Source organism: Geotrypetes seraphini, chromosome 1 (genome assembly GCF_902459505.1).
Source record: "Geotrypetes seraphini chromosome 1, aGeoSer1.1, whole genome shotgun sequence".
Lineage (NCBI taxonomy): Eukaryota > Metazoa > Chordata > Amphibia > Gymnophiona > Dermophiidae > Geotrypetes > Geotrypetes seraphini.
The window spans coordinates 529,556,890-529,584,685 of record NC_047084.1 but is presented as its reverse complement, the minus strand read 5'-3'; the positions used below and the strand labels follow the sequence as shown (position 1 = coordinate 529,584,685).

The 27,796-nt window shown below is 44.9% G+C and overlaps 1 protein-coding gene across 3 annotated transcripts in view; it reads left to right on the top strand.

Moving 5' to 3' along the window:
- Positions 1-27,796, top strand: part of TNFAIP8 (TNF alpha induced protein 8) — a 241,977-nt gene that overhangs the window by 145,297 nt on the left and 68,884 nt on the right. Inside the window, exon 1 of one of the 3 annotated variants that reach the window (XM_033929034.1) lies at positions 26,745-26,859. The exons of the other annotated variants lie outside the window; for them this stretch is intronic. Coding sequence (XP_033784925.1) covers positions 26,829-26,859 — 31 coding nt within the window. The 5' untranslated portion in view covers positions 26,745-26,828. Of the gene's footprint in view, positions 1-26,744; positions 26,860-27,796 lie in introns of those variants that run through there. 3 annotated transcript variants of the gene reach the window in all.

The window sequence follows — 27,796 nt, the reverse complement described above, 5'->3', positions numbered from 1 at the left end:
CTGAAATGGGAGGGGCTATTTTATTTAACTTTATTTCTTATTATTTTGCTACTTTTCCCTCTTCACTCCTCCCTAAGACAGATGCTGGCTAGTACATGGATCAACTTGCTGAAGAAAGGATAATGCAAAAAAACTCCTTGTAGAGAATGACAAGTGGGGCAAATTTGTCACCGTCCCCGGGGGGGATTTATCTCCATCCCCATGAGTTCTGTCTCTGTCCCTGCTAGCTCTGCATAAGCTATGAACACTTTAAAATCAGAAGCTTGCAGAAATGGGACAGGGTCAGAACTCATGGGGATGGGGACAAATTTGTCCCTATGTCATTTTCTATTTTGAGGTGCAGCCTATCATTACAGCCCTTGAAGTACCAACAACTGGTCCTTGGCTAAATCTTTTTCCTCCCTGAATGTGCTCTATATATACATGTATTTCTATAAATATTTTTCAAGGGTCCATGATGAAACTTTTCCCCCATCCTAGCTGTTTGTTATAGGTGGGGGGGATTATGGGAAATGGGGTGGTTTGAATTTTTACATTAGTTTGCTCTACACTGCCTTGGCCTTGTTCTACTTGTACTGTAGAAATTTAGGGGCCCTTTTACTAAGCAGTGTTAGAAGCTGCCAGCAGCGTTCCCAAAGCCGCTATCCAGGAAGTTGCATCTGAGGGGGCGGATCGTGGCAGAGGGAAAGTTTCCGGACCACTGCTGGCAGCTTATAAGATTGACTGCCACTTTGGGGCCCTCTGAAAAAGGGAAATTTTTAATTTTTGAAAGAAGATTTGCAGGTGAGAGGGAGAAGGGGGAGAGTTGCTCAGACCACGGGGCCCCCTGAAGCTTTGGGGCCCAGGGCAGTTGCCCTATTAGCCAACCCCCCCCCCCGCCCCGGCCTACTTGTTCGTATTTCTTTCTGAAAATAGTATCGGCTGGCCCACCTTTCTACTTGTTTGTCTCTTTATGTCTGACTAGTGCTTTCATACTTTTTAAATCTTTGTTCTTTGGCATCGCTGGGGTTGATGTAATGAATTGTGCTATTCTTTGGCAAGGAAGTTTGATTTTCTCATGCAGTACGGATTGTAGTACAGAAAAATGTATAATAACATTGCACTAAAAAGTAGCATGGTCAGCATGTAAATTGTATGCCAAACTGACAAATCAAGGATTGTTCCTGATATAAAACCCATACTAAAAAAAAAAAACAACCTGCGGCAATTTTTTTTTTTTAATTAATTTTTAATTCATTTTTAAAATTCACAATAAGTGTATCATATAATACAATCAATTTATACTTTAACATCACTCCCCCCCTCCCTTATATCCAACAATTATTCATAAGCAAAAGAAATCATAAAACATTCCCACCCTGGACGTGGATGAACAAAAGGGAAAAACTTAACTTCCCCTTTAGTTCAGGCTGAAGGAAAGATCCTGTTAGGGAGGAGCAGGTGAAGTGTAAACGTTCACATCGGAAGATTCATATCCCTGGTGGCCTGGGAGCCATTCCACCTCCAAGACTTTCTGTTCCAAGGCAGTCTGGATTTGTACACACTGAGCCAGGATACACAGCACAGGAAGCGAAGCCCTTTCCCAAAAAATCACCATGCTGCAGCACCCCCTAGATCAATACTTACCTGGACTGGGGAGGTATCCAGCAACATCCTTTTGTTGCATCTCCATCTTGAAAAATGATAATAATAATAATAATTTTATTTCTTATATACCGCTATACCATAAGTTCAAAGCGGTTTACAACAAAGATACATAAGGTCAGTGATTTGAGATGCAGGTAATAAGCATTCGATCTGGAATACAATTACAGTTGAAGGAGTACATAAGTAATCTAAAATCTAAAAGTTAGAACAGTGAATTAAGATGAGGGCAGCTGATAGGAACTGATAGAGATAGGGATAGGTAGGACATGATTTGGGATTTAGAACTTGTTAAACAGACACGTCTTCAGTGATTTTCTGAAGTCAACGTATGAAGTGGCCTCAAGTATGGGTTTTCCAAGCCATGTGTTCAATTTAGCTGCCTGGAATGATAACATTCTATCAAAAAACTTCTTGTACTGACATGATTTCAGGAGGGGTAATTAAATAGATTTATTCTGCGGGTGCTCTTGTTCGAACAGTTTAGAGTGAACTGAGAGGCAAGGTAAGCTGGTAGCATCCCAAAGACAGCTTTGTAGTTAATGCAGGCAAACTTGAAGAGGACTCTAGATTCCACAGGCAACCAGTGAAGTTTCTGAAGGTAAGGGTAATGTGTTCCCATTTTTTTTAAACCAAAGATTAGACGGACTGCGGTGTTCTGAATTAATCTCAGCTTAAGTGTCTTTTTATAAGCTCCTAGGTATATAATATCAAGTAATCCAGAGTACTCAAGATGGATGATTGTACTAGTAAGCGAAAGGACGATTCGTCAAAGAATTTTTTAATGGTGCGAAGCTTCCATAGGACCGACAATTAAAAGAAAATGATGGCATCTAACTCCTAGTGATGCATCAGGGCATATTGCTAAGGGTTAGTTTGCCAAATAAGGTGTTGTCTCCTTTACTGGGAAGCACTTCCTTATTTGGCAGACTGACCTCTAGTGGTGTGTCCAGACATATCAAGAGCGTTCAAGTATTGCCACTTTTTAAGATGGTTTCAGGAGAAACAAGATGTCACTTGGCAAAAACATTCCATAAAGGTTAAAAACTGAAATATGATGGCTGTGCTTGCTTTTCCTTAGTGAGCTATTATATAGTGTCTACTGGTACTGAAGATGTTTTGTATTTAAAAAAAAAAATGCAGCCCATTTTTCCACAGTTTTAAGTGCATTACAGGCATCAGAAATAATCATCATAAAAATAAAACATCATTCAACAGTTCTAGAATACAAATAACTAAAATAAAACACAAAACAGAGAAAAACATCACATAAAACACTAAAATCTGTCTTTATAACTCAACAGGATACAGCCCCACAGCTGCATATGAAGATAGTGACATGTTTAAGTTGACTCGAATTGCAAAATGAAAATAGTAAGCCTTTTACAACTTCTCTCAACAAGGGGAAATTATCCTTTAACTTAATGGCCTCTGACAAGGAAATCCATAAAACTGGGCCAATAGAAAAGGATCGGTGCCGAGTTTAGAGGCACCATGAAAGCCAAACTAATGGAACCACTACCAATGCTTATTTCCTGCCTCTCAAGGAGCAAGATGACACGTATTGAGGCAACTGGAAACATGGCAGTTTAATGCCTTAAACATGGGCACCATCAACTTTATGTACATACTGACATTATCTACAACTGGAGGGGGGAGTACAGGTTTTCTAATTTGACTCAGACAAGACACTGTAGTTTACAGGGTAATGTAAACACAAGGCTGATATATTTCAGCAGCTGGGTGGCAGCATTCTTCAGTACCTGCAGTGCAAAGTACTGATATGTAGGCAAACCAACAAGAATTGATTTACAGTAATCCAGCACTGAGAGGATTAGCACAGTCCTAAAATCAGCAAAGGTCAGATAGTTTGAGTTTATGCAATAACAAAGCTTGTAAAAAAGATTCCTAACCAGGATCCTAATACTGTATATTGGAGGAGGGGTTTTTTTCTCCACAAGAATGAGGCTGTTGGAAAGCACAAGTATGCCCAAGACGTGGAGCCACGAGGAGAACAGTGCCAGCTGGTGAAGAGGGAGGCTGGGGAAGGGGGGGATGAGAGGGGAAGAAAAGAAAAGGGAAAATATGCCACCCATCCCTCTCCAGCATCTGCAATCCCCACACCCTAACACCTTTCTCCATCCAGTCACATACACAGTCCACTTCCACATTCAAAGAGCAACTCCAAGGCACAGAAACGTCTGGAGAAGCCGTAACATAAGCTTGTAGGCAATTGAGTTATAAAATATACCCTTTGTCATCTGTCTTAACTTAAATTGCCCCTTGTCCTCTAGGGTTACCATATGACTCCAGAAAAAGAGAGGACAGATTAACACATCCAGGATTTACTTCCATTGTGGAAGTAAAACCCGGATGTCTTCATCCATTCTCTTTTTTTTTTCTGGAGCCATATGGCAGGGGTAGGGAACTCCGGTCCTCGAGAGCCGTATTCCAGTTGGGTTTTCAGGATTTCCCCAATGAATATGCATGAGATCTATTTGCATGCACTGCTTTCAATGCATATTCATTGGGGAAATCCTGAAAACCCGACTGGAATACGGCTCTCAAGGACCGGAGTTCCCTACCCCTGCCATATGGTAACCCTACCCTTAATACTTTCTTACCTTACCCCCCACTGTGGGTGTAAATGCAGCAGGTGAAATCCCCAGGCATTCTTGCCTTGCTGCTTCTGATTTACAGAAGAGCACCGTCAATCCAAGATGGCATTATTTTGCTGTTTTAATAATATGGCTGATGTCAGTATGAAGGGGAGGGGGGAAGCAGACTGGGGATAGCTTCTGCCCAATTTACACCAATGAATGTGATAAGAAGAGACTGAGGAGGATGCCAGTGAGCAATGGTAATTTGATTTTGGTCAATTGGAGGGACAGGAAAAGCCCCTGTGTACATTACATTTCACTTTTATTTGGTTTATTTTGGATGAATGAAATTAAGAATAAATGTAATATAAGAACATAAGAATTGCCGCTGCTGGGTCAGACCAGTGGTCCATTGTGCCCAGGAGTCCGCTCATTCGGCGGCCCTTAGATCAAAGACCAGTGCCCTAACTGAGACTAGCCTTACCTGCGTACGTTCTGGTTCAGCGGGAACTTATCTAACTTTGTCTTGAATCCCTGGAGGGTGTTTCCCCCCTATAACAGCCTCCAGAAGAGCATTCCAGTTTTCTCTGGGTGAAGAACTTCCTTATGTTTGTATGGAATCTATCTCCTTTTAACTTTAGAGAGTGCCCTCGCATTCTCTCTAGCTTGGAGAGGGTGAACAACCTGTCTTTATCTACTAAGTCTGTTCCCTTCATTATCTTGAATGTTTTGATCATGTCCCCTCTCTGTCTCCTCTTTTCAAGGGAGAAGAGGCCCAGTTTCTCTAATCTGTCACTGTACGGCAACTCCTCCAGCCCCTTAACCATTTTAGTCTCTCTTGTCTGGATCCTTTCGAGTAGTACTGTGTCCTTCTTCATGTACAGCAACCAGTGCTAGACACAGTATTCCAGGTGAGGGCATACTATGGCTCGGTACAGCGGCATAATAACCTTCTCCGATCTGTTTGTGATCCCCTTCTTAATCATTCCTAGCATTCTGTTCGCCTTTTTCGCAGCTGCCGTGCATTACACGGACAGCTTCATCGACTTGTCGACCAGTACTCTCAAGTCTCTTTCCTGAGGGGGGAGGGGGGGTCTCTCCGAGTACTGCACCGGACATATTGTATTCGTGTGTAATATTAGCATTAGTTATTGGTGTATTGAGGGAGTCATTGATGGACCCTTATTCTGGTGAGGGGGAAGGGAGAGGGTAGGCTTTACAATGAGAGGGAATATTATGAGAAGAAAGATCTCCACTTATATTGCTGCTTTATTTGTAGCTTGTTTTTATTCTATAGGCTTGGTGGGTGGGAGGGGCAGTGATGTAGTAAGGGGGGGGTCAAACCGCCCCAGGTGCCGTCACCTCCTCTTTAACCCCCCATGCAACTCTCTAGTTGGTGCCCCGCATCGCCACACTGTGTGCACCCCCCTCCCTCCTCTCTTCTCTGCCGCTTGAGTGTCCCTGTCTCCCACATACCTCTTTAAATGTTCACCAGCATGAGCAGCATCTTCCATTTGCTGCTCGCACCAGTGTTGGCTCCCTTCTGATGTCACTTCCAAGCTGCAGGACCAGGACATGACGTTAGAAGGGAGCCGAGGCAGGCGCAAGCAGTGGGTGGAAGGTGCTGCTCTTACTGGTGAACATTTCAAGAGGTATGTGGGAGGCAGGGACACTCAAGCGGCAGAGAAGAGTGGAGGGAGGGGGGGGTGCACACAGTGTGGCAATGCGGGGCGCCAACTGGAGAGTTGCATGGGAATGAGGTCAACAGCAATTCGCAGGGTTCCCTCAGGTCTGTGGGGGTTCCTCCTGGGTCTGTGGGGATCCCATGAGGTTTCCCCTGGGTCCATGGGGATATCACAGGGATCCCATGAAGATGGAGGCACTCCTGGAGGGTCTCCCAAGAGTGCGTTACCTCGTTCGTCCAAGCAGTGCCTCCTTCTTCCTGCCCTCCAGCCACACTTGACCCTCCACAAAGTGACATGCAGCATTCCATGCATGTCGCATGCAGCCATCCCAGAACCTTCCCTCTGATGTCAGAAACTGCTGCCCACGGCCCTGCAAAGAAGCAAGTGTGGCTGGAAGGGAGGTAGAAAGAGGCCCACCTGGACAGCTCTGGTACACATCCATGGGAGGGGGGCACTGAAAGGAGGGTGGGAGTGTGCACATTGTGACAAGGAAGGGAGAAAAGGGACATGAGATGGGACAAAGGGATAGAGATGGAGCATGTTGGGAAATGTGAGAGGCACACACTTGGGATACAGAAGGGGGGAGGAAGAGAGCATGTTTTTTTTATATAATCATCTTTATTAAAGTGAAAGGTAATCAAATGCAATAAGATACAGGCGAGTAAAAGCAGAACAAGCACAGGTTCTGAATAGAACAAGAAAAGAATCCACGTTATACACTTTTACTGGTTTTCAAATAACGGAACAATAAAAGGTCAAAGATGAAAATATCTTGACACAGAAGAAAGGGAGGGGGCATGAACTTGGGGCACTAACCTGGACATAGGATGAAGGGAGGGAGGGAAAGAGATACTGAGGTGGGTGAGTGAATAGAAAGGGAGAATTGTTGGGCCATGGGTGTGTGAGTGAGAGGGAAAGAGAGATGGTACACATGGGGAAAGGAAGAAGGAGGAGAATTATTGGGCATAGGGAGGGAGAGAATTGTTGGACAGGGTGGTGGGAGAAGAGTGAGGCAAAGATGCATGGAGAAGAGAAAGATAAGAGGAAGAAATGTTAGATATGGTGGAGGAGAGAGGACAGTAGAACAGGGATGGAAGAAGGACATTGTGGTGGAAGGAATGGAAGGAGAGATGTGGCATGGTGCTGGAGAGGGGTGATAGGAGAAATGGGCATGGGGCTAGCGGGCAGGGGTGGAAGATACTTCACTTGGTATGGGGATATGAAAGGGAGAAATGGAGGTGGCAGTAAAGGAGGTGGGAAATATTTACCCTGGATCTCTCTTTCTCTCTCCACTCCCTTTACAGCAAGGGAGGGGATGAGAGAAAGAGAGATGGTAGACAGTGAGAGAAAGGGAGACGTCGCACATGGAGGAAGATGAGAGTGGAAAAAATGCTATGCAGGAGTGGGGAGGGGAAAAAGAGGGAGAATGATCCAGGATAGAAGGGAAGGAGGATGCTGTATAGTGGGAGGGAGGAAAGAGAGAAATGCTGGACCATGGTAGGAGGAACCAATGGACAGCGACCACTTGAAGCATTTGCAGAAGACAGGGAATCAGAAAAAAGAAAAATTGGAGCCAACTTGATGGAAAAATAAATCTCCAAACAACAAAGGTAACAAAAGGAATTTATTGACTGAAATATGTTAGCTTTGGGAAATGTATATAGCAGATGTCTTTGTATTGTGTTCAACAGAAAAGGAAATGCATTTCTGGTTTTATTTCTCCAATGTTGAAGTACTTGCTAACCCTTACTGTGGCTGATGCGGATCCCCAAGCACTGCCAGCAGAGGATCTCCATCAAGCATAGCAGTTGCAGGCAGCATCCCTGAGCCACTGAGGTGCCAGCATCTATAACTCAGGGATGCTTCTGCTGCCTACCGAGCTTGGCAAAAGGAACGCCTGGCCACCTCCAGAAGAAGTCTTCAGCTGACATAGCTTGAGAGTCCTCATCAGCTGGAGTATTTATAATTTATATTTACATTAAGATGTCCAACCTTTTGGCTTCCCTGTGCCGCATTGGCCCCCCAAAAATTTTCTGGGGCCGCGCAAACACTGCAGCAAGACAGAGGAGGGAGCCGGCAAGACAAGTTTCAAGTTTATTTAGATTTAATGGTTCGCTTAATAAATTCTAAGCGAATAACATAACAGTTAAGTTGGGATAAAACAATTAAAAATATTATTATTACCTAAAAAAAAAAAAAAAAGAAACAGGGTCAAGACAGACTAACAATACAGACAAAACTGGAATAATTGGGAAAGACCTGGGGGCAGCAAAGGAAAACGCTGCATCATCCTCAACCGGGGCCACACAAAATACTTCACGGGGCCACAGGTTGGACACCCTGAAGGGGATAGACTTAGTAGATAAGGACAGGTTGTTCACCCTCTCCAAGGTAGGGAGAACGAGAGGGCACTCTCTAAAGTTGAAACGTAAGGAAGTTCTTCACCCAGAGAGTGGTAGAAAACTGGAACGCTCTTCCGGACTCTGTCATAGGGGAAAACACCCTCCAGGGATTCAAGACAAAGTTAGACAAGTTCCTGCTGAGCCAGAATGTACGCAGGTAGGGCTAGTCTCAGTTAGGGTGCTGGGCTTTGACTAGAGGCCGCCACGTGAGCGGACTGCTGGGCACGATGGACCACGGGTCTGACCCAGCAGCGGCAATTCTTATGTTCTTAGATCTGTGCACTGAACTTTCTTACACTAAATTTAGAGGTCTTTTGAAAACTTATTTTTCGTTTAGCATACCCCTAAAAGACTATCATTATTTACTGTAATAAGATCTTTTCGATTGGAACTTAGGGTTTCCAGACTGAAGCTTTGTAAATTTTTATATTTTAATTTTTTAATGGGGGGCATATTTGTTTAATCTTTTGTGTTTTTTAAAAAACCTTTTCTCTTGTAAATGGAGTTCCTTTTCTTGGAGTTTAAAACTGTAAACCGCTCTGCTGTTATTGAGAAGGGCAGTATATAAGTATTAATAAACAAACAATAAAATAAATGTTTAAAAGTAAAAAGAACAAAGAAACCATCGGGAGCTTCAGAGTCTAGGGTGGTAACTTGTTTTCTTAGCCCCATTAGGCCTGACTTCACGAGTCCCAGCAGTAACAGAGATTGATGGATTTATCAGTTTGTCTTCTGGAGTCACAATTGGAGGAGTAGAGTGGTAGTAGTGGCAGGAGTGGCTTCCAACTTCCTGATGTGGTGGCCCACCTGAAGGTCAACATTGATGTGTGATGTTTGCGTAAGGCATGCTCCTCATCTGCCTGCTGGCTGCAGGCTGGCAGTGGGAAGTGCTACAGTGGGCTGGATAATAGCAAGCCAGAGGTTTTCCACTCCTGCATTAGAGTGTAGTTTTTGCTTTTCCCCTCTCATTTGAAAACAGTGTATATAATTAAGTCATAATCCACAGAGCTGTACGCCAAGGACTTCCTTGTGCAAGTCCCAGGTTACAAGAGGACTTTAAATGCCTGAATTCATCCTTGCTTATATGCTGCTTCTCTTTTCTTCCTTTGGGATTTAGTTTAAATGGGGGGAATTATCAACATGGACTACTGTTAAAGACATTATTTTATTGTTGACCTGTATATTAGTTACTAAGGGGTCCTTTTACTAAGCTGCGGTAAAGGAAAGGGGCCTCAGCGCACCACTATGCTAACGCCATTTATAATGCAGCTGGAAAATGATGGTTTTCCTTTTTTTTTTTTTTTTTTTTGTATTAATGGCCATGCACTAATTTTACCAAAAAAAAAGAACGAAGATGACCAAGGGTGCTGCAAACTTTATTGACTCAAAAGGACCTGACACTTTACATGCTTCATCCCACTGGCCTGCATCAGGGAGTCTACAAATGACAATAAGAAATATATAAAAACAATATATGATAAAATATAATTAATGGCCTCTTTTACAAAGCCGAGCTTGCGGCTGCGCTGCGCTAATGACCCTAAGCCCATAGAGATTTAAAGGGCTTCTGGGCTGTTGCTGCGTGGCAGCCGCTAACGTGGCTTTGTAAACGAGGCCGTAAGAGAACCTCCATAAAAATAAATATAAACATTAAATCATATTACTTAAAGGATCATCATTAAAAATGTAACCCCCCTCCCCTTTTATTAAACCGCTATAGCGGTTATTAGCGCAGGGAGAGTTCCTATGAGCATCAGGAGCAGCACAGAGCATTCAGCATGGCTCCCTGTGCTAATAACCGCTATCGCGGTTTAGTAAAAGGTGGGTAAGTAATCAGCATTAAAGTAAAATTGGACAAACTCTAGTGTTGATTACTTATATCTTTAATTATAATCTTTTTTATGTAAAATGGTTTAATGTTTATATTTATTTTTATGACAGTCCTCAATTATATTTTATCATATATTGTTTTTATATTTATTTATTTTTTAATCTTTATTCATTTTATATCTTAAAATCAAGTACAGTAAATGATGTTTAACAATTGAACATTTAAAAACACTTGAATTCTTACATTTGATCGTATCATCCTAAAATATTGTAACCCCCCCTCATTTTATATATATATATACATATATATATATATAAAATGATCTATTTCTTTAATAATCAAATTTTCCCTCCCCCCACCCTCCCTCATATGTCATATATTATAATCAGGGAAGAATATTTTTAATCTTTGCAATAATCTATCAATGGCCTCCACACATCCTGAAATTTGCAATAATTTCCTTTTTGGACAGCTAATGTCCTTTCCATTTTATATATGTGGCACACAGAGTTCCACCAGAAACAGTAATTGAGTTTATTCCAGTTTTTCCAGTTGTACGTGATCTGTTGAATGGCAACCCCTGTTAAAATGAGCAATAATTTATTATTATTAGAGGAAATTTGTTTCTTTGCCCTCATTTCCATGCCAAATAATACTGTGTCATATGATATGTTTTTATATTTCTTATTGTGGTTTATAGACTCCTGATGCAGGCCAGTCGGCCAAAACATGTACATGTTGGGTTCTTTTGAGTCAATAAAGTTTGTAGCACCCTTGGTCATCTTCGCTATTTTTTTTGTATGCTTCATCTTGTGAAGGTGTTACCTCCTAGTTTTTGGCATGTTCTAGTTTTGCCTTTGTGTGTGGCCATTAAAAGTCTTAGCCTGGGAATTCTTAAGACACCTATAGTACCGTATTTTTCAATCCATAAGACACACCTGACCATAAGGCGCACCCTAGATTTAGAGGAGGAAAACAAGAAAAAAACCATTCTGAACCAAGTTCTCCCTGCCAGGCTCTGTCCCCTGTCCCCCCTCTGGTGGTCTAGTGGTAGGCCAGGACAGGGCAGGCAGATCTAGTGACAGGCAGGCAGGGCCCCCCATCCCGAGGCAAGCAGGCAGGGGGATAGTGTTTGCAGTGCTACAAAGTATTCATTTTTTTCAACCCAAGGCTAAAAAACAAAAAAGCAGCTCTGCATTCCTTTTAAACAAAATATTTGCATTACCCTACAGAAAAATAAATCCAGTTTGCTTAGCCAAAAATTAGCAATAATAAATTAAAGTGTCTTAACACTTGCAAATTATTTTCTTTCATTAATAACTATAGGAAAGAACACTGAAATGTCTTATTATTTAAATGCCATGCATACCTAACATACGAATGTACAATGCAGTTTGATCAAAGCTGCCATAAGAAATTGCTCCATATCTCTGGTAGAGCTGTCTAGGATTGAGGCAGCTGAAGAGCGCAGGAGATTGAGCTGAAGCTCATGACCAACACTGCGGCTGAGGACATGCTGGGGCAATGGCCTGTCCAGGCCAGGGGCAGGACCGGCAGCTAGTAACATACTTTAAAAAAGTAAAAATCCAGACGGCACTAATGCATGGAAGCTCGGCTGGGACCTGCCCCTCCCCCTTTTTCAGTTCCGGGTCGGCTTTATTAGTCAATTGGTGGGCAGATGGGAGTCTGATGCTGTGCGTGCGTGCGTGCAGTCTTAGAAACACGATGCTTCTTTGCTGCTGTCCCAAGCTCGGCTGCTCCAGCCCCAGTTGCTCACCTCGTGGGCTGGGTGTGGAACGGAACCGATCAGCAGCACGGCGAGAAGGGTGAGCGCTGGTGGCGGTGGGACAGCTTCTCCTCCTTCCTTCACGGAGCAGCGCAGAACAAGGTAAGAAGTGAAAAGTTTGCGCCTGCCTTCTGCGCTGCTCTGCCGCCCAGGCGTCAGCCAGAGGGAAGGGCAAGAGGCTGAAAGCTCTGTTATCTGGGCTGATGGGAGTTTAGCGTATGTAAGGGGAAGGAACAAGGCAGCGCTGGCAGCAGTAGGACGGCTATATAATGGTGGCTTCTCCTTCCTTCATGGAGCAGCGCGGAACAAGGCAGGGAGAGAAAACTTTGCGCCTGCCTTCTGCGCTGCTCTGCCTGCTGCCGCTCAGGAGTCAGACAGAGGGAAGGGCAGGCGGCTGAAAGCTCCTATGCTGCACCGCCGGAGGAATTAAGGGGGGGATGTATTCGCTCCATAAGACGCACCCTTATTTCCACCTACTTTTGGGGGGAAGAAAAAGTGCATCTTATAGAGCGAAAAATGCGGTATTTTGTAAGCAGTAAGGCCCTGATTCTATAAAGTCCACCTAAAGTTAGGCGTCAATATCAGCACCGGTTCTATAAAACCTAGGCACCCATTATAGAATTGGGCTCAGCGTCCTAACATTTAGGTGTCCCCAATTTATTCCACGGTTTTCTTCACCTGAAGTTAGTTGCCGATATCAGAGCCTAATGGCACCTAATTCACAGAGAGGCACCTAACTCGCAAACACACCCATGATCCACCCCTAACCACACCCACATTTAGTATAGGTGCTTTTGGATAGGCACCTGCTTTTTTATAGAATTGAGTTTTCAAGTTAGGAGTCTAAGTTTCAATTAAGTCCAATATCAGCACTGATTAAACCTATTAATCGAGTTAGGAACCAATATTGGCGCCTAACTTTTGGTGGCTTCTACAGAATCAGGGCCTAAGGGCTCATACGCTAATCTTGTGCAAATCAGTATGCAGTAATGTAGATACACTAATGTATTAGTGCAGAAATATCCACTCTCTGCCACCAGACACCCCCCCAATGTGCTATATATATATTTTTTTTAATTCTAGCATGCAGTGTGCATATGCAGATTTGAAAATTACTACTACTACTTTTCACTTATATAACGCTGAAAGGCGTACACAGAGCTGTAAATTTTGACACCTATAGATGGTCCCTGCTCAGAAGAACTTATAATCTAACTTGAACAGACAGACATGCCATACAGGGTTGGGGGATGATGAACCCAAGGCGAGAGGAGTTAGGAGTCGAAAGCACTCTCAAAGAGGTGGGCTTTTAACTGGGCCTTGAACACTGCCAGAGATGGAGCCCACTGTAGGGATTCGAGCAGCTTGTTCCAACATGCCTGAGCACGTCCCATGATAAGCCATTTTAAGCTGTGGTAAGGGAATGCTAGGGCTTACCGCAGCTTACTAAAAGGACCTCTAGGTCTCATTTCATAAAATGGGACACTGTGGTAAAATAATACATCTTAATGGTTGCCTTCCTCATTACCGTAAATGTCATTATTTTTCCAAGATATCTAGAACAGAATGTGTGTCATTGCACCAGTGGTACTATGTCTGGTAAATACTGTAGCTGAAGGCAGTGTGCCTTGAACCTACTACTGAAAAGGCATTAATTAAATGCAAAGTCAAAGTCTCAATCCCAGTCCAGTTTCACCTCATAAAATTCCCTTCAGAACACATATTTCTCAGACCTGGCCTTGCTTGTGTAGGTTTATAGGGTAACGTGGAACAGATGTCCAGGCCACAGCATTTTCTCTGAAATTCCTGTTCTACTTCAGAAGCGATTTCTAATAAGAGACAAAAAAAAAAACTCCTTCAGTTTTGTTTGTGTGAGCAAGGCTAAAACTGTTACAGGAAAGTATACCCTAATGATCTGAAAATGCTGTTACTTGAAAGATTTGGGGGATAATTTTAGTGTAGGATACTTGGGGAAAAAAAATGGGAACAAGGAAACTATTTTATGCTCATTTTATAAAGGCTACAAAGGTGTCTTTATGCTTCTACAAAATACAAACGCCCAGAGCTAATCTCAAAAATGCAGCTATGTTCATACAAAAATTTATACCTGTTCCGTGGCAACTGTAAATGTGTATTTTACAAAGTATGCACATCCTTTGCAATCCTACTACTATTTATCTCTAAAGTGCTATTAGATATAGGCAGGGGTATAAAAATTATATGCAGGTACAGTATTCTCTGTCCCTAGTGGGCTCACAATCTAAGTTTTTGTACCTGGGGCAATGGAAGGTTCGGTGTCTTGCCCAGGTTTACAGGGAGCTTTAGTGGGGATTGAACATAGCTCCCCTGGTTCTCAGGACACTGAACTAAACCAGGGGTAGGCAATTCCGGTCCTTGAGAGCTGGAGCCAGGCCAGGTTTTCAGGATCTCCACCATGAATATGTATGAGATGGATTTGTATGCACTGCCTCCTTGAGATGCAAATCTATCTCATGCATATTTATTGTAGATATCCTGAAAACCTGACCTGGCTCTGGCTCTTAAGGACTGGAATTGCCTACCCCTGCACTAAACCATTAGACTCCGCCTCCCTCTCTTTCACATTAGTCACATGCTGATGATATTTTGTCTTAGTTCCATTTATAAAACTATAAGACCCTCTCTAAATTTACTGACTGTATTGAAGTTGTTGGAGGATCGTCTAAGTCAGTGGTTCTCAACCCTGTCCTGGAGGACCACTAGGCCAATCAGGTTTTCTGTCTAGCCCTAATGAATATGCATGAGAGAGATTTACATATAATGGAGGTGACAGGCATACAAATCTGCATATTCATTAGGGCTAGACAGAAAACCCGATTGGCCTGATGGTCCTCTAGGACAGGCTTGGGGACCACTGGTCTAAGTCACATGCATGAAAACCGAATTGAGATCAGGGGAGCAAGCCACGAAGATGGCTGCAGTCAGAGCAGCTCCGCACCCTGGCCACTCATTTCATCCCTGAACTGGCCCCCTTGGTGTGCATAAGACCAGGAAACCGGCCCTGGAGGAACAACAAAAGCTCCCCAACTCCCCCCGGAGGGTTTTTGAGACCAGTGATTGAGCCAGCAAAACTGCTGTGGTGAGTTCTGAGGGGGGGGGGGGGCGAATATTCCCATGTCAGCTGTGCCCTCGGGAATTCCTGCACACAGCACAGGCATTTATAATTACGTCCAATTTTAGTTGAGTCCCTTCCTTCAAGTAATAGAGTTGTTGCATGCTGAAAACCCTTTTAAATGGCCCCCTTTTATTGTTTAGAATTAGATTTTAAGTTTAATTGCTCGCTTTTTCCAAATCCTTTTATGAAGCCGTGTTAGGCTTTTTTATTGCCGTCCACGGCAGTATTAGCTCCGAGGCTTATACGAATTCTATGAGCGTCGCAGCTTTTACCACCGCAGCCGGGGATATAAAGGCCTAACACGGCTTCATAAAAGGGGGGAGGGGTTATTAACAAAGAAAACATAAACAAAACAACCCCTCAAACTCACTGCATTGTCCCATATTACGAATAGGCTGAGATTTTATTAAAATCATACCTTAGCATTTTGACAAAACAAAACTAAAGGAGCCCAAACTTTTTTTAAACATTGCTAGGGGTTGCGTGGATTTCCTCCTGCCCGAGGCAAATTTAGAGGAGGCTTTTCAAAACCCGGACAAAGTGCCAGGTTTTGAAAAGTCATCTGGACCCCTGGACATGTCTTTAAGAAGGAGGAAATGTCTGGGGAAATCCAGACATCCGGTAACCCTAAACATTGTGTATCTCTGCCTTATAATCACAGCAGCTTTCACATAAAGAAGACCCTCAATATTCGCAGGGGCTAGGGGCAGAGCCGGCCCGTGAATATGGAAAATCACGAATAATATTTTGGGCCGGCTATGACCCACCCCTCACCTCCCTCCTACGGTCCTGACCTTAACTGGTGGTCTAGCGGCGATGCGGGGCAGGAGCGATCTCCTATGCTCCTACCCCATGCAGAGCAGTCATCAAAATGGCTGCTGTGACTACAATGGGAACTCATGGCAGCCATTTTGATGACGGCTCTACACAGGGCAGGAGCATAGGAAGATCGCTCCTGCCCCACGTTGCTGCTAGAACACCAGGTAAGGTCTGGGGGATGTCCAGGGCAGCGTTTATTTTAATTCTTTATTTTTGTCAACTTTCATCCAGGGTGAGGGATTTCATTTAGGGGAAGATAGTGGGTAGGGGATGGAATTAAGGGGGGTGTAGATAAGATTGGATTAATTCATATGGAAATTAAATTTGAAAGAATGATTTAAGAACATAAGAACATAAGCAGTGCCTCCGCCAGGTCAGACCACAGGTCCATCCCGCCCAGCAGTCCGCTCCCGCGGCGGCCCAAAACAGGTCAAGACCTGTCTGAATCATCAGAAGGGGCTCCCTTGCCACCTTGGTTTCCTATTTAAGTCCTGCCTTCCTATCGAAGTCCTAGCCCTCCGGTCTTGCACATGCACGACCAGGTTAGTTTATACTCATTACCTGATTAACTTCCTATACTTGTGTTACATCCCAGCTCCTCCCTCAGTATCCCACGATCCCTTTATCCCTCAGGAATCCATCCAATCCCTGTTTGAATCCTTGTACCGTATTCTGCCTGATCACTTCCTCCGGTAGCGCATTCCAAGTGTCCACGACCCTTTGGGTGAAAAAAAACTTCCTTGCATTTGTTTTGAACCTGTCTCCCTTCAGTTTCTCAGAATGCCCCCTCGTATTTGCTGTCCCCTTCAGTCTGAAGAATCTGTCCCTATCCACCTTCTCTATGCCCCTCATGATCTTGAAGGTCTCTATCATATCTCCCCTGAGCCTCCTTTTCTCCAGAGAGAAGAGCCCCAGCCTATCCAGCCTCTCGGCGTATGGGCAGTGTTCCAGCCCTCTTACCAATTTCGTTGCTCTCCTTTGGACTCTCTCAAGTACCGCCATGTCCTTCTTGAGGTGCGGCGACCAATACTGAACGCAGTATTCCAGATGTGGACGCACCATCGCTCGATACAATGGCATGATGACTTCCCGCGTCCTGGTCGTTATGCCCCTCTTTATGATGCCCAGCATCCTGTTGGCTTTTTTCGAGGCTGCTGCGCACTGTGCAGACGGCTTCATTGATGCATCCACCAGCACACCCAAGTCTCTCTCGAGTCTGCTGTCTCCCAACAATACCCCCCCTAATTTGTAGCTGAACAACGGGTTCTTTTTCCCTATATGCATGACCTTGCATTTGTCCACGTTGAAGCGCATTTGCCATTTGTTTGCCCAGTCTTCCAGCTTGTCCAGGTCCCTTTGTAGGTCCTCACACTCCTCCCTGGTCGTAACTCTGCCGCACAGTTTGGTATCGTCTGCGAATTTTATAACCTCACACTTTGCCTCCTTTTCCAGGTCATTGATGAATATGTTAAAGAGTAAAGGCCCTAGCACCGATCCCTGTGGCACACCGCTCGTGACTCCCCGCCAGTCAGAATATTGACCCTTTACTCCAACCCTCTGCAGTCTTCCCGACAACCAGTGCTTGATCCATCTGTGCACATCCCCTCCCACCCCGTGGTTCCACAGCTTCTTAAGTAGCCTTTCATGTGGCACCTTGTCGAAAGCCTTTTGAAAGTCGAGGTAAATGATGTCTATGGGCTCCCCATTGTCCACCCGACTGCTTATTCCCTCAAAGAAGTACAGAAGGTTCGTTAGGCACGACCTTCCCTTACAGAATCCGTGCTGGCTTGTTCTCAGTAGGCCATTCCTCTCGATGTGCTCGCAAATGCCGTCCTTGATCATAGCTTCCACAATCTTCCCTATAATTGAAGTCAGGCTCACCGGCCTGTAGTTCCCGGGGTCACCCCTCGATCCCTTCTTGAAGATGGGTGTGACATTTGCCAATTTCCAGTCCTCTGGCACCTCACCAGTTTTCAAGGATAGGTTGCAAACATGTTGTATTGTGCCCGCTATTTCCTGTCTTAGTTCCTTCAGAACCCTTGGATGGATCCCGTCCGGGCCCGGTGATTTGCCGCATTTTAACCTGTCTATCTGTTTGAGGACATCCTCCCTACTTACCTCTATGTGCTCTAATTTTTCAGCCTGTTCCCCACTCATGAGCTCCTCTGAGTCTGGTATATTAGATTTGTCTTCGCTCGTGAAAACCGACGAGAAGAACGTGTTCAACCTCTCAGCTACCTCTTTATCCTCCTTAATCACTCCCTTCCTGTCCCCATCGTCCAACGGCCCTACCTCCTCTCTCGCTGGTCGCTTCCCCTTAACGTAACTGAAGAATGCCTTGAAGTTTTTCGCCTCCTTGGCCAGCCCCTCTTCGTATTTCCCTTTTGCTTTTCTAACCTCCCGGTGGCATTCCTTTTGGCATTTCCTGTGCGCCTGGTGATTTTCCTCTGTTGGGTCCTTTTTCCATCTCCGGAAAGATACTTTTTTGTCCTTTATCGCCCTCTTTACTTCTATTGACATCCAAACCGGGTCCTTTGATCGCTTGTTCTTGCAGCCTTTCCTGAAATTGGGAACGTACATTCTCTGTGCTTCCTGCAGGGTGTCCCTGAATAGGGTCCAGGCGCTTCCCACAGTCTCCATCCTTTGTATGAAATATTATTGTAATTCTTATTGTATTGAATGTATTTTTGTATTATCCTATTGTACTGATTATTTGATTCTTTCAATAAAAATTGTTATACATAAAAATTCAAGGGGCAAAAATATTGCAAATAACCGAATTCGCGATTGGGGAAACCGTGAATCGGGAGGTGGAAGCTGTACTTTGTTTTCTTCAGTTATGCTTATATTCCACCAACTACTCTTTAAAAAGGCCCAAAGCAGATCACAACTAGTCAGATTACAAATAGCATATCTGTAAAGCAGATAATGACAAGAAAAACCTCAATCATGACAACTATTTCCTAAACAAGTGGTTCTTAAACCTGACCTGGTGGACCCCCAGCCAGTTGGGTTCTCAAAATATCCCTAATGAATATGCATGAGGCAGATTTGCATTCTTGTCACCTCTATTATATGCTAATATGACTCATGCATATTCATTAGGGATATCTTGAAAACCCAACTGGCTAGGGGGTCCCCCAGGCCAGGTTTATGAACCACTGTCCTGAGCAAATAAGTTTTTAAATTACGACAAAAAACAGAATATACCGTATTCTAGGAAGAGAGTACCAAAACTGTACTCCTGATAACATTGAACTATTTCGACCTCTCTTGTATTGTACCCCTAAAACTGAAGGCAAAAATGCTAAGCGTGATCCTAAAGCTCAAGAAATGCAGACTCTATTTGGAAAGCTAAATAGATTAATTATGTATTCTGGCATTAGCCCCTCAAATATCTTAAAAATTATGTACATGCTAGTTTCAAAACAATCCTAGTTCTGACCAGTAGCCAATGTACGAGTAACTATTAATGACAGGGATGCCTCATCTAATGAGACATACTACTACTGCTTCTATTAATTATTTCTTTAACACTAATAAGCGTACGCAGTGCTGTACACATATGCAAGTACTATATCTCTCACTAGTGGGCTCATAATCTAAGTTACAACATTCTACTAAAAATTCATGGACAAAGCAGTATTATTCTTTCACTTAGACAATATGGTAAAGTTGGTAAGACCCTTCTTTTAAGCGCTTAGAAATCTAACTTGGGTTTTTCTGATGGGTCTCTAAGCAGTGGCGTGGTGAGGGTAGGAGGTGCCTGGGACAGTGGTGCCCCCTGCGCCCTCTATTCTTCCCCCCATGCCAACCCCCCTCCTCTCCGCCCCCTGCCGCCCCATACCCTCCCTTCCCATACCTCTTTAAATCTTCACCTGCGCGAGCAGCTTCTCTGGCCTGCTGCTTGCGCTGGCATTCCCTCTGACGTCACTTCCTTGCCTCACGACCCAGAAGTGATTTCAGAGGGAGCCAGGCTGGCGTGAGCAGTAGGATACAGTAGTTGCATGCACTGTAAAGGTTTTTAAAGAGGTATGGAGAGTGAGGAAGGGAAGACGTAAGCATGGCATGGGGGGGTAGAGAGGTGCCACCGCCCTGACCAAGATGCCCCCCCCCCGCTCCCTCCACACACACATTACTATGCCACTGGCCTAAGCTTTTATTTAGAAACTGAGGCTGTAGTTTGTATTGAAGCAAGGCTTAGTGCATTCTTAGTTTGTCAGGTGTCAGTAGGGTATGAATGCTGTGTCTACTGATGAACAATGAAATAGTTAACTTGAAATGAACAGGAAAAGCAATTTCACTTTAGTTCATGAAAAAGAAAGGGAAAAATCAATAAAGAGCGTATCATTAGAAATCTGGATAATATAGGATTGTTTGAAGCTTTCTAGATGTAGAGTAACAGGGACAAAGAAAGCAAAGTTACTTACCTATAACAGGGGTTCTCATTGGATGACGTGTCCAAGGTGTGGCTGACTCATCCTGATTGTCCGTGGAGAAATGACTTAGGGCCAGATTCACAAAACTTTTCGATCCTGTAACGACATTCTCAAAACCAGTTTTACTGCTTTTTTGATCGTTCCCCGACCTGATTCACTAAAAGGTCCACTACCCAGTTTACGATCCCATCCGATCCACCCAGGCAAATTAGTAAAACCCCATGCAAAATAGCCATTTTGCATCGGGTTTTGCTATTGTCAAACCCGACTGCTGCAGACCTGTCGGTAACAAACAAATGACAGGAGGGATGCCGACTCCCTCCTGCCTACAGACGCCCCTCCCCGTTCCCATCCTCCCCTCCCCCTACCTGTAAGGTAGCAGGAGGGGTTCTCACTCCTTCCTGCTCCTATGCTTCCAGCGACGCATCTGGGCCTTAGCCCTGCCCCGGTGCATCAATGGCCCATCAGGGACTTCCTTAGGCTACGCACTAAGGAAGTCCCTAATTGGCTCAGGCGCCTCAGCCCCCTTCCAAGGGAGGAGCCTGAGGCACCTGAGCCAATCAGGGACTTCCTTAGGCTACTCACTAAGGAAGTCCCTGATGGGCTCAGGCACCTCAGGCCCCTCCCAAGGGAGGAGCCCGAGGCACCTGAGCCAATTAGGGCCTCAGGCCCTTCCCCGTGCATCACATGATGCATCGGGGCAGGGCCTAAGGCCCAGACGCATTGCTAGAGGCATAGGAGCAGGAGGGGAGTGAGCATCCTCCTGCTCCCTTAGAGGTACAGGGAGGGGGGAGGGGAACAGGGAAGGGGCATCTGGTGGCAGGAGGGAGTTGGCATCCCTCCTGCTGTTTGTTTGTTTTTTGGGGGGGAAGTCCCTCCTGCCATAATTTTTAAGTGGCGGTGGGTATCAGCCAGGGGGGGGGGGGCATTTTTATTTTTGGTTCAAGGTGGGAGGGGGCACTTTGTCGGGAGGGGTTTTTTTTAACTTTTTTTTTTAAATCGGGCAGATATTTTGCGTGTGTAATACAAGCAAAATATTTGCTCGATTAAAAAAAACCCGGCAGAAGCCCTGACAGCAGTGACAGGAGGCTGCTTCTCCTGTCACTACTGTCAGGGCTCTGCCTCGACTCAATCGCTCACTGGAGGTACAAATCACATGTAAATGATTTGCACCTCCGAGCAAATCAGTTGCATGCAAAAAAGATAGTGAATCAATCACTGTTTTAAAATTGAATCGCTATCTTTAGTGAATCTGGGCCTTAATAGAGAAATCAAATGTTCAAATGTCCATATTACTAACAGGTCTGTGTTAACTGTTGGGGGCATTCCTAACATTTTAGAGAGAGCTGCCACTTATAAAAAAGGTGACTATTTTGTGTTAACCAGTCCAGCAAATTGTGTAATACAGTTAACTACATCTCTTGAGGTGATAATTGCCTTGTATTATCTGACAGGCTAACAACTTTTCCATCTTAAATATAGAGCTCAGTCCCTACCCCCATTCCATGCCCCAAAATGAAGTTTTTTGCCTTAGGCATTGAATGTGTGTATTAGAGCACACTAACAGTTAACACAAGCTAGATCTCCACATTAAACTGTTAACCATAGCGAGGTTCCCCATGGTTAGTGGCAGTTAGAACTGATGAGCCTCCCTATAACATCATCTTTCTCAAGGTAGTGGGGACTAAAGTGTGTGTGTGTTGGGGGGAGGGGAATCCTTTCAGAGCTCCAGTAAACAAAACCTGTAAAACAACAGATTCCACCTATATAGAAAATATGCCATAGTAATAGAAATAGAAACTGAAATACAAAAGATCAGAGATTTACATTTCCCAAAGTAATAAATTCAAAATGAAATACTTTTCCACCTTTGTTGTCTACTCTGCTTTTTTTGAGTTTGTTCAACTCTCTTTTCAGGGTCTCCTGAACTTTTGACATTTCTTCTCTCTGTCTAACATTCATCTTTCCTCTGCATTCCTATCTGTCCTTCCAGCGTCCCCCCCCCCCCCCTCTGTGTGTCTGTCCTTATCCTTCTCTCATGTTCTCTGTGTCCTTATCTTTATTTATCCAGCATCCCCTTTCTGCATGCCTGTCCCCATGCCCAGCATCTCTTCTGTGTTTGCCTGCCCTCCCTCCTGGTCTTCTCCCCTTTGCTTCAGCGCATGTGCTCTCTGTCTCTCCTTCCACCCCCTCTCCCCCCCCCAGAATAGTTAGTGCAGTGGATTGGTGAACTGGGTTCAGTTCCCCCTGTAGCTGCTTGTGATCCTGAGCCAATCACTTACCCCTCACTTGACCCAGGTACAAAACTTAATATTGTGAGCCCATTGATGGCAGAGAAAGTACCTGCATATGCTATATATAAGGTGACCATATGTCCTGTTTTGAATGGGACCGTCCCATTTTTAGATCCCCTGTCCCATTGTCCCCACACACAGCTTCGGGATGCAGATATGTCCCGTTTTCAGAGACAACATCCTGAAGCTATGCACGGGGACAACGGGACAGGCGATCGCTTCTCTTCCATCCCTGCTGTGCCAAAGCCAGCCTCCCTCCTTCCCTCCCTCCAGTGCCAATTCAACCCCCACCCAACCCAGTCTGCTGCTGTTGCTGCTGCTTACCACCCACAAAAAGAAGGTCCAGGCGCTGGCCCACAAGCCTTCTTCCCGACGTCAGTTCTGACATCGAAAAGGAAGTTCCGGGCCAGCCAGGCAGCGATTGGCTGGCCCGGAACTTCCTCTCCGATGTCAGAATTGACGTCAGGAAGGCTTGTGGGCCGGCGCCTGAACCTTCCTTTTGTGGGCGGTAAGCAGCAGCGGACAAGGGGTTGAATCAGCGCTGGAGGGAGGAAAGGAGGGAGAATGGCTTTGGCACAGCAGGGAGGGAGGGAGGTAGGCAGGCAGGCAGGCAGGCTTCGGGGGAAGGGGTGGGACAAAGGCTGGAAGGCAGTGAGGGGGGACATAGGAAGGAGAGAGGGAGGAAGGAAGGAGAGAAAGAGGGGTAACAGCAAAGGCTCTGCTGCTTCAAGAAAACCACCCAAAACATTTGTTTTACCTTCCAAGTAAATAACCTGCTGTTCCTGGACTGTCACTTTGACTTTTCGTGAGCCTGTGGTTTTAACCCATGGGTTAAAGCAGGGCTGCACTACCGTGTGTTCTGGATCAGAACAGCATACCATAGTGCATCCCCGCTTTAAACCCACAGGTTAAAACCACGGGCTCAAAGGGCGGAAGAGAGGCAGGGCACTTTTGCACAGGGGAGATGTTTTATTTCAGAAATTTTCAAGGGTGCTGGCTGGCAAGGCACTCCGAGTGGGAGAAACTGAAGCAACTGGCAGGGTAACACCAACATCACTTCCTGGTATGATCTGGGTAGGAGAAGGCACCTAATCATGCATCTTATATGTCCTGCTTTTTTATGGCCAACTGTCTCCTGAAAACAAGACATGATGCAGAGAGCAGGACAGTCGGAAAGGACGTGAGCAACTGGTCCTCAGCAGTCGCTTCTTTTTTTGATCGGCCAGCCCAGTCTGTAGGGAACACTTAACTCCCTACTCCCTACTACCTCAAACACTCCCTACTACCACAAACACTTAACTCCCTACTACCACAAACTTCACTGGCTACCCCTGGAAGCAAGAGTGCAATTCAAGTTCGCCTGTTTCTGTTACAAATCCATCGTTGGCTCAGCCCCCCTTTACTTGATATCCCATTTTATCCTAGACCGCCCATCCAAACTCACACGTAGAACCCACCTGTTTAGCTACCCTACCCTAAAGGCCTGCCGTTACAAAAAATATCTAAATAGAACTCTTGCCTTCCAAGCAGGTCAACACAATAACTGGCTGGCCCACATCATCTCACGCACTTCATCCTACTTAAACTTCAGGAAACTACTAAAAACTAACCTTTTCACCCGATTCACACCCTAAGACTCCTATGCCCTACCCTGGCCCCTTCTATCTCACCATGTCCTTTACGCAGATTGTCTTGACCTTCTTCCCTGTACCATTTTTTTTGCCATGATTGTACCTATCTCGCTGATTGTACCATTCTTCGCCGATTGTACCACTGTTCTCTGTTTGTACCATTTTTTCTCTGCCACCTATTTTCTCTGATTGTACCATTGTACCATTTTCGCTGATTGTCCAGCCCTTCTTTGTTGTAAACTGCCTCAAACTACTATGGCTTTGGCGGTATATAAGAAATAAAATTATTATTATTATTATTATTCCTGATTTTGTTTAGTGAATCGCTGCCTTCCTACTTTTGCATGTGTGGATCGGAGCGGGAGGAAGATTAGTGAATTGGGTCGGGGTCGCAAACTGGTCGGGACATGATCGGTAAGCTTAGTGAATCTAGCCCTATGTACTGATAACTTTTTTGCTGTCTCCATTCGTTGTCCCATTGTTCCTCAAACATAAAAGAGCAGCTAGACACTGCATCATGTCTTGTTTTCAGGAGACAGTTGGCCATAAAAAAGCAGGACATATAAGATGCATGATTAGGTGCCTTCTCCTACCCAGATCATACCAGGAAGTGATGTTGGGGTTACCCTGCCAGTTGCTTCAGTTTCTCCCACTCGGAGAGCCTTGCCAGCCAGCACCCTTGAAAATTTCTTGTTGCCTCAATCCAACCATTTGGCTCTGTGAAATTTAAAGGGTACTGGCAGGCAAGGCTGTCCTTGAACAGAGTAACTGAAACAGCTGGCAAGGTAAACCCCATCTCCATTGTCAATTGCTGAGCATCATAGGCTATTGTGTTTCATTGGGGAGGTGTCGCATACCGTTCTGTACGAAGACCCTGAGGCTCAACTGCTGTTCAGGAGGCAATGGAGATGTCAAAATCAACTGATGGACATGTGTCCTTTAATGAAATTAAAACATCTGATACTTTTTAGATGTTTTAATTTCATTAAAGGACACATGACCATCAGATGATTTTGACATCTCCATTGCCTCTTTTTGTTGTTTGTTCAATTGTAGTTTGAGGCTTGGCTCTTTCTTTCCTTTTTCCTCCGCAATTGTTCAGGAACCTTGAAAAGCCAAAAAAACAGAGATGGCTAAAGAAGGGAGGGAAGGTGATGGACCAAAAGGATAGAGGACAGAAATTTTTGGAGGGAAGATTAAAGAAAAAAGGAGGAAGGAAGAGTGGAGAGGTGGAATGGAGAAATGGTGAAAGGAAGTGTGAGAGGAGCACTGTGAACAGTGTGAAAGGGGAGAAAATGTGTGGAGGGAGAGATGGAAGGATTTCTTTTTATACTTTAATAAAATAAGTTCAGTATAAAATTATTCGAGGTTTGTGCGGATGGGATCAGATGGTTTGCGGAGATGGGGGACCAAGCTCACGGGGACAGGGACTAATTTTTCCCCTGCGTCATTCTCTACTTGTAAGTGCTACTCTGCACAGTTGTCAATCAACCACCAGGCTTCCTTCATAGAATCACTCCTAGTGGCGCCTAAGAAGATTTAAGATTCAATAGGCGTCCTAGAGGTAGGTGCTGGTATATGAAGCCAGGTTTTACCTGGCCTAATTTTCCAACAACTACCTCAGACACCTAGCAATGCCTACACCAACCACACCTATTCTCTGCCCCTAACCATGCCTACTTTTCAAGTAGGCATCATTAGGCGTTGGAGGGTGCCTTGACAGGCATCGCAAGGCACCATGCTGATATCTGCGTGTAAGCTAAATTGGTTTTTAATGGCATGGTCAATTATGTCTTTTAAACCAATTAAAAGCAATTAAATCACACACGGATCTAAGGTGTTCATGATTAGGGTGTAATTTATGGAATCGGGCCTTCTGTGGGTAAAACTGCATCCATATAGGTGGTGTGTGGACTTTACTGGCATATATGGTGGGAGTTTTTTGTGTTGGTTTTTTTTAAAATAAAAGCCCCTTTCCTGTGGCGTCGGTTCTTTAGTACTGTATGTACCTCCTTTGCCTGTTCATGGAGCTCCTAGTTAGCTACATGCAGAAGGCTTTTTTTGCATGGTACTTATTGCAGTGAAATGCTGAAAAGTCTTTAAAGTGTATTTGCCTTTTGCTCGCAAAGCAATGGGTTGTATGTTATTCACTAGGTCAAAAACATCCCGAACAGGCAGTAACAGGTAAAACTCCACCCTACGGAAGGGCTAAGCCTTTGAGGCAACCAAAATCGCAGGTCAGGGCAAGTGAGGGCTTGTGTGATGGAAAGGTGCTGTCGCTTTCCTTCAGACACTGGCTCAAACGCTGTTCGGAAAGGGGCGGAATCTGTCACCCCGCCTTTTTTTTTTCCCCAGCGCTGAGATCTGATTGGCAGGATTTGGAGAACTCCCCCCCCCCCTTTTTTTTTTTTTTTCTCTTCAATGCTAGCTGTCCTTAATTTTTTTTTTTCCACTCTCGGTTGAGAAGTTTGATTTTCTTCTTGCTGCTTCTCAGAGAGCACGTCAGCTGTTTAAGCTGCTCTCCGGAGACTTCGGCTGACACCATGAGCTCAGAAGTTGAGGACTCGAAAGAAGGTAGGTAGGGTTTGCAGACTTTTCTAATAGGCCTGTGCTCCAATCGCTGGCCAGTTCCAATTCCCCCCCCCCTCTCCAGTAATCTCTTTCGTAGCTCTTAAGGGGGGGGGGCTGTGCCTTGCTGTCTGTCTAAAGGGAACACCGCCCCCCCGCCCCCCACTCCCCAAAATGCGAAATCGACCTCTGAGCACAAGTGATCAGCCTCCGCGCTTGGGATGCTGCTTGAAGCCTCAAGGCTCTAAGGAAGGAGACGATCGTGCACTTGGATTTCTTGGCATTGATCCGTGTGAAAAGGGGACTGGGAGGGGGGAAGGAAAGTGAAAGATCATAGTTTGGGGAAGGGGGGGGGGCTGCCGTTGACCTCTTGGTCCACAAACCCCCCCCCCTCCCCCTAAACAAAAAGCAAAACGCTCGGGAGTTTTGGCTTGCCCTGTACTTAATTTATGTCACGGCGGGCGGAAAAAAAAAAAAAAAAAAGTTGCATTTACTAGGGTGGAATCGTATGGAAGAAAGTCAAGAAAATGGTTATCCAGTGGCAGGACGGGAGGCTTATTTCTCACTGTATTTTTGTTTCCATGCTTGCTTACGGTATTGCACAAAAAGGGCGATTGTAAAGGTGCGCCTGGACGGGGGAGAGCTGGAGGGGAAGGGGCAAGACGTTCAAGATTCCCCGTCTGGGAGACTATGGCACTGCTCAGCCAACCCAGATTAGGGAGAAAGTAACGTTAACCGGTTTCCCATTTGGAACTAGAAGCACTCGGAGGGAATCTGCAAATCCCTGACACCCCCTCCCCCCCACAGTATTACATAATTGCTCGAGGCCTCCAAGCCTGGATTGTCTGAAGGGAAGTGGGAACGCTTATTTTTTTTGCTGATGTTTGGTAAAAAAAAAACAGAAGTTCTGGGTTCTTTGCTGCTGAGTGAAAATGAGTTACAG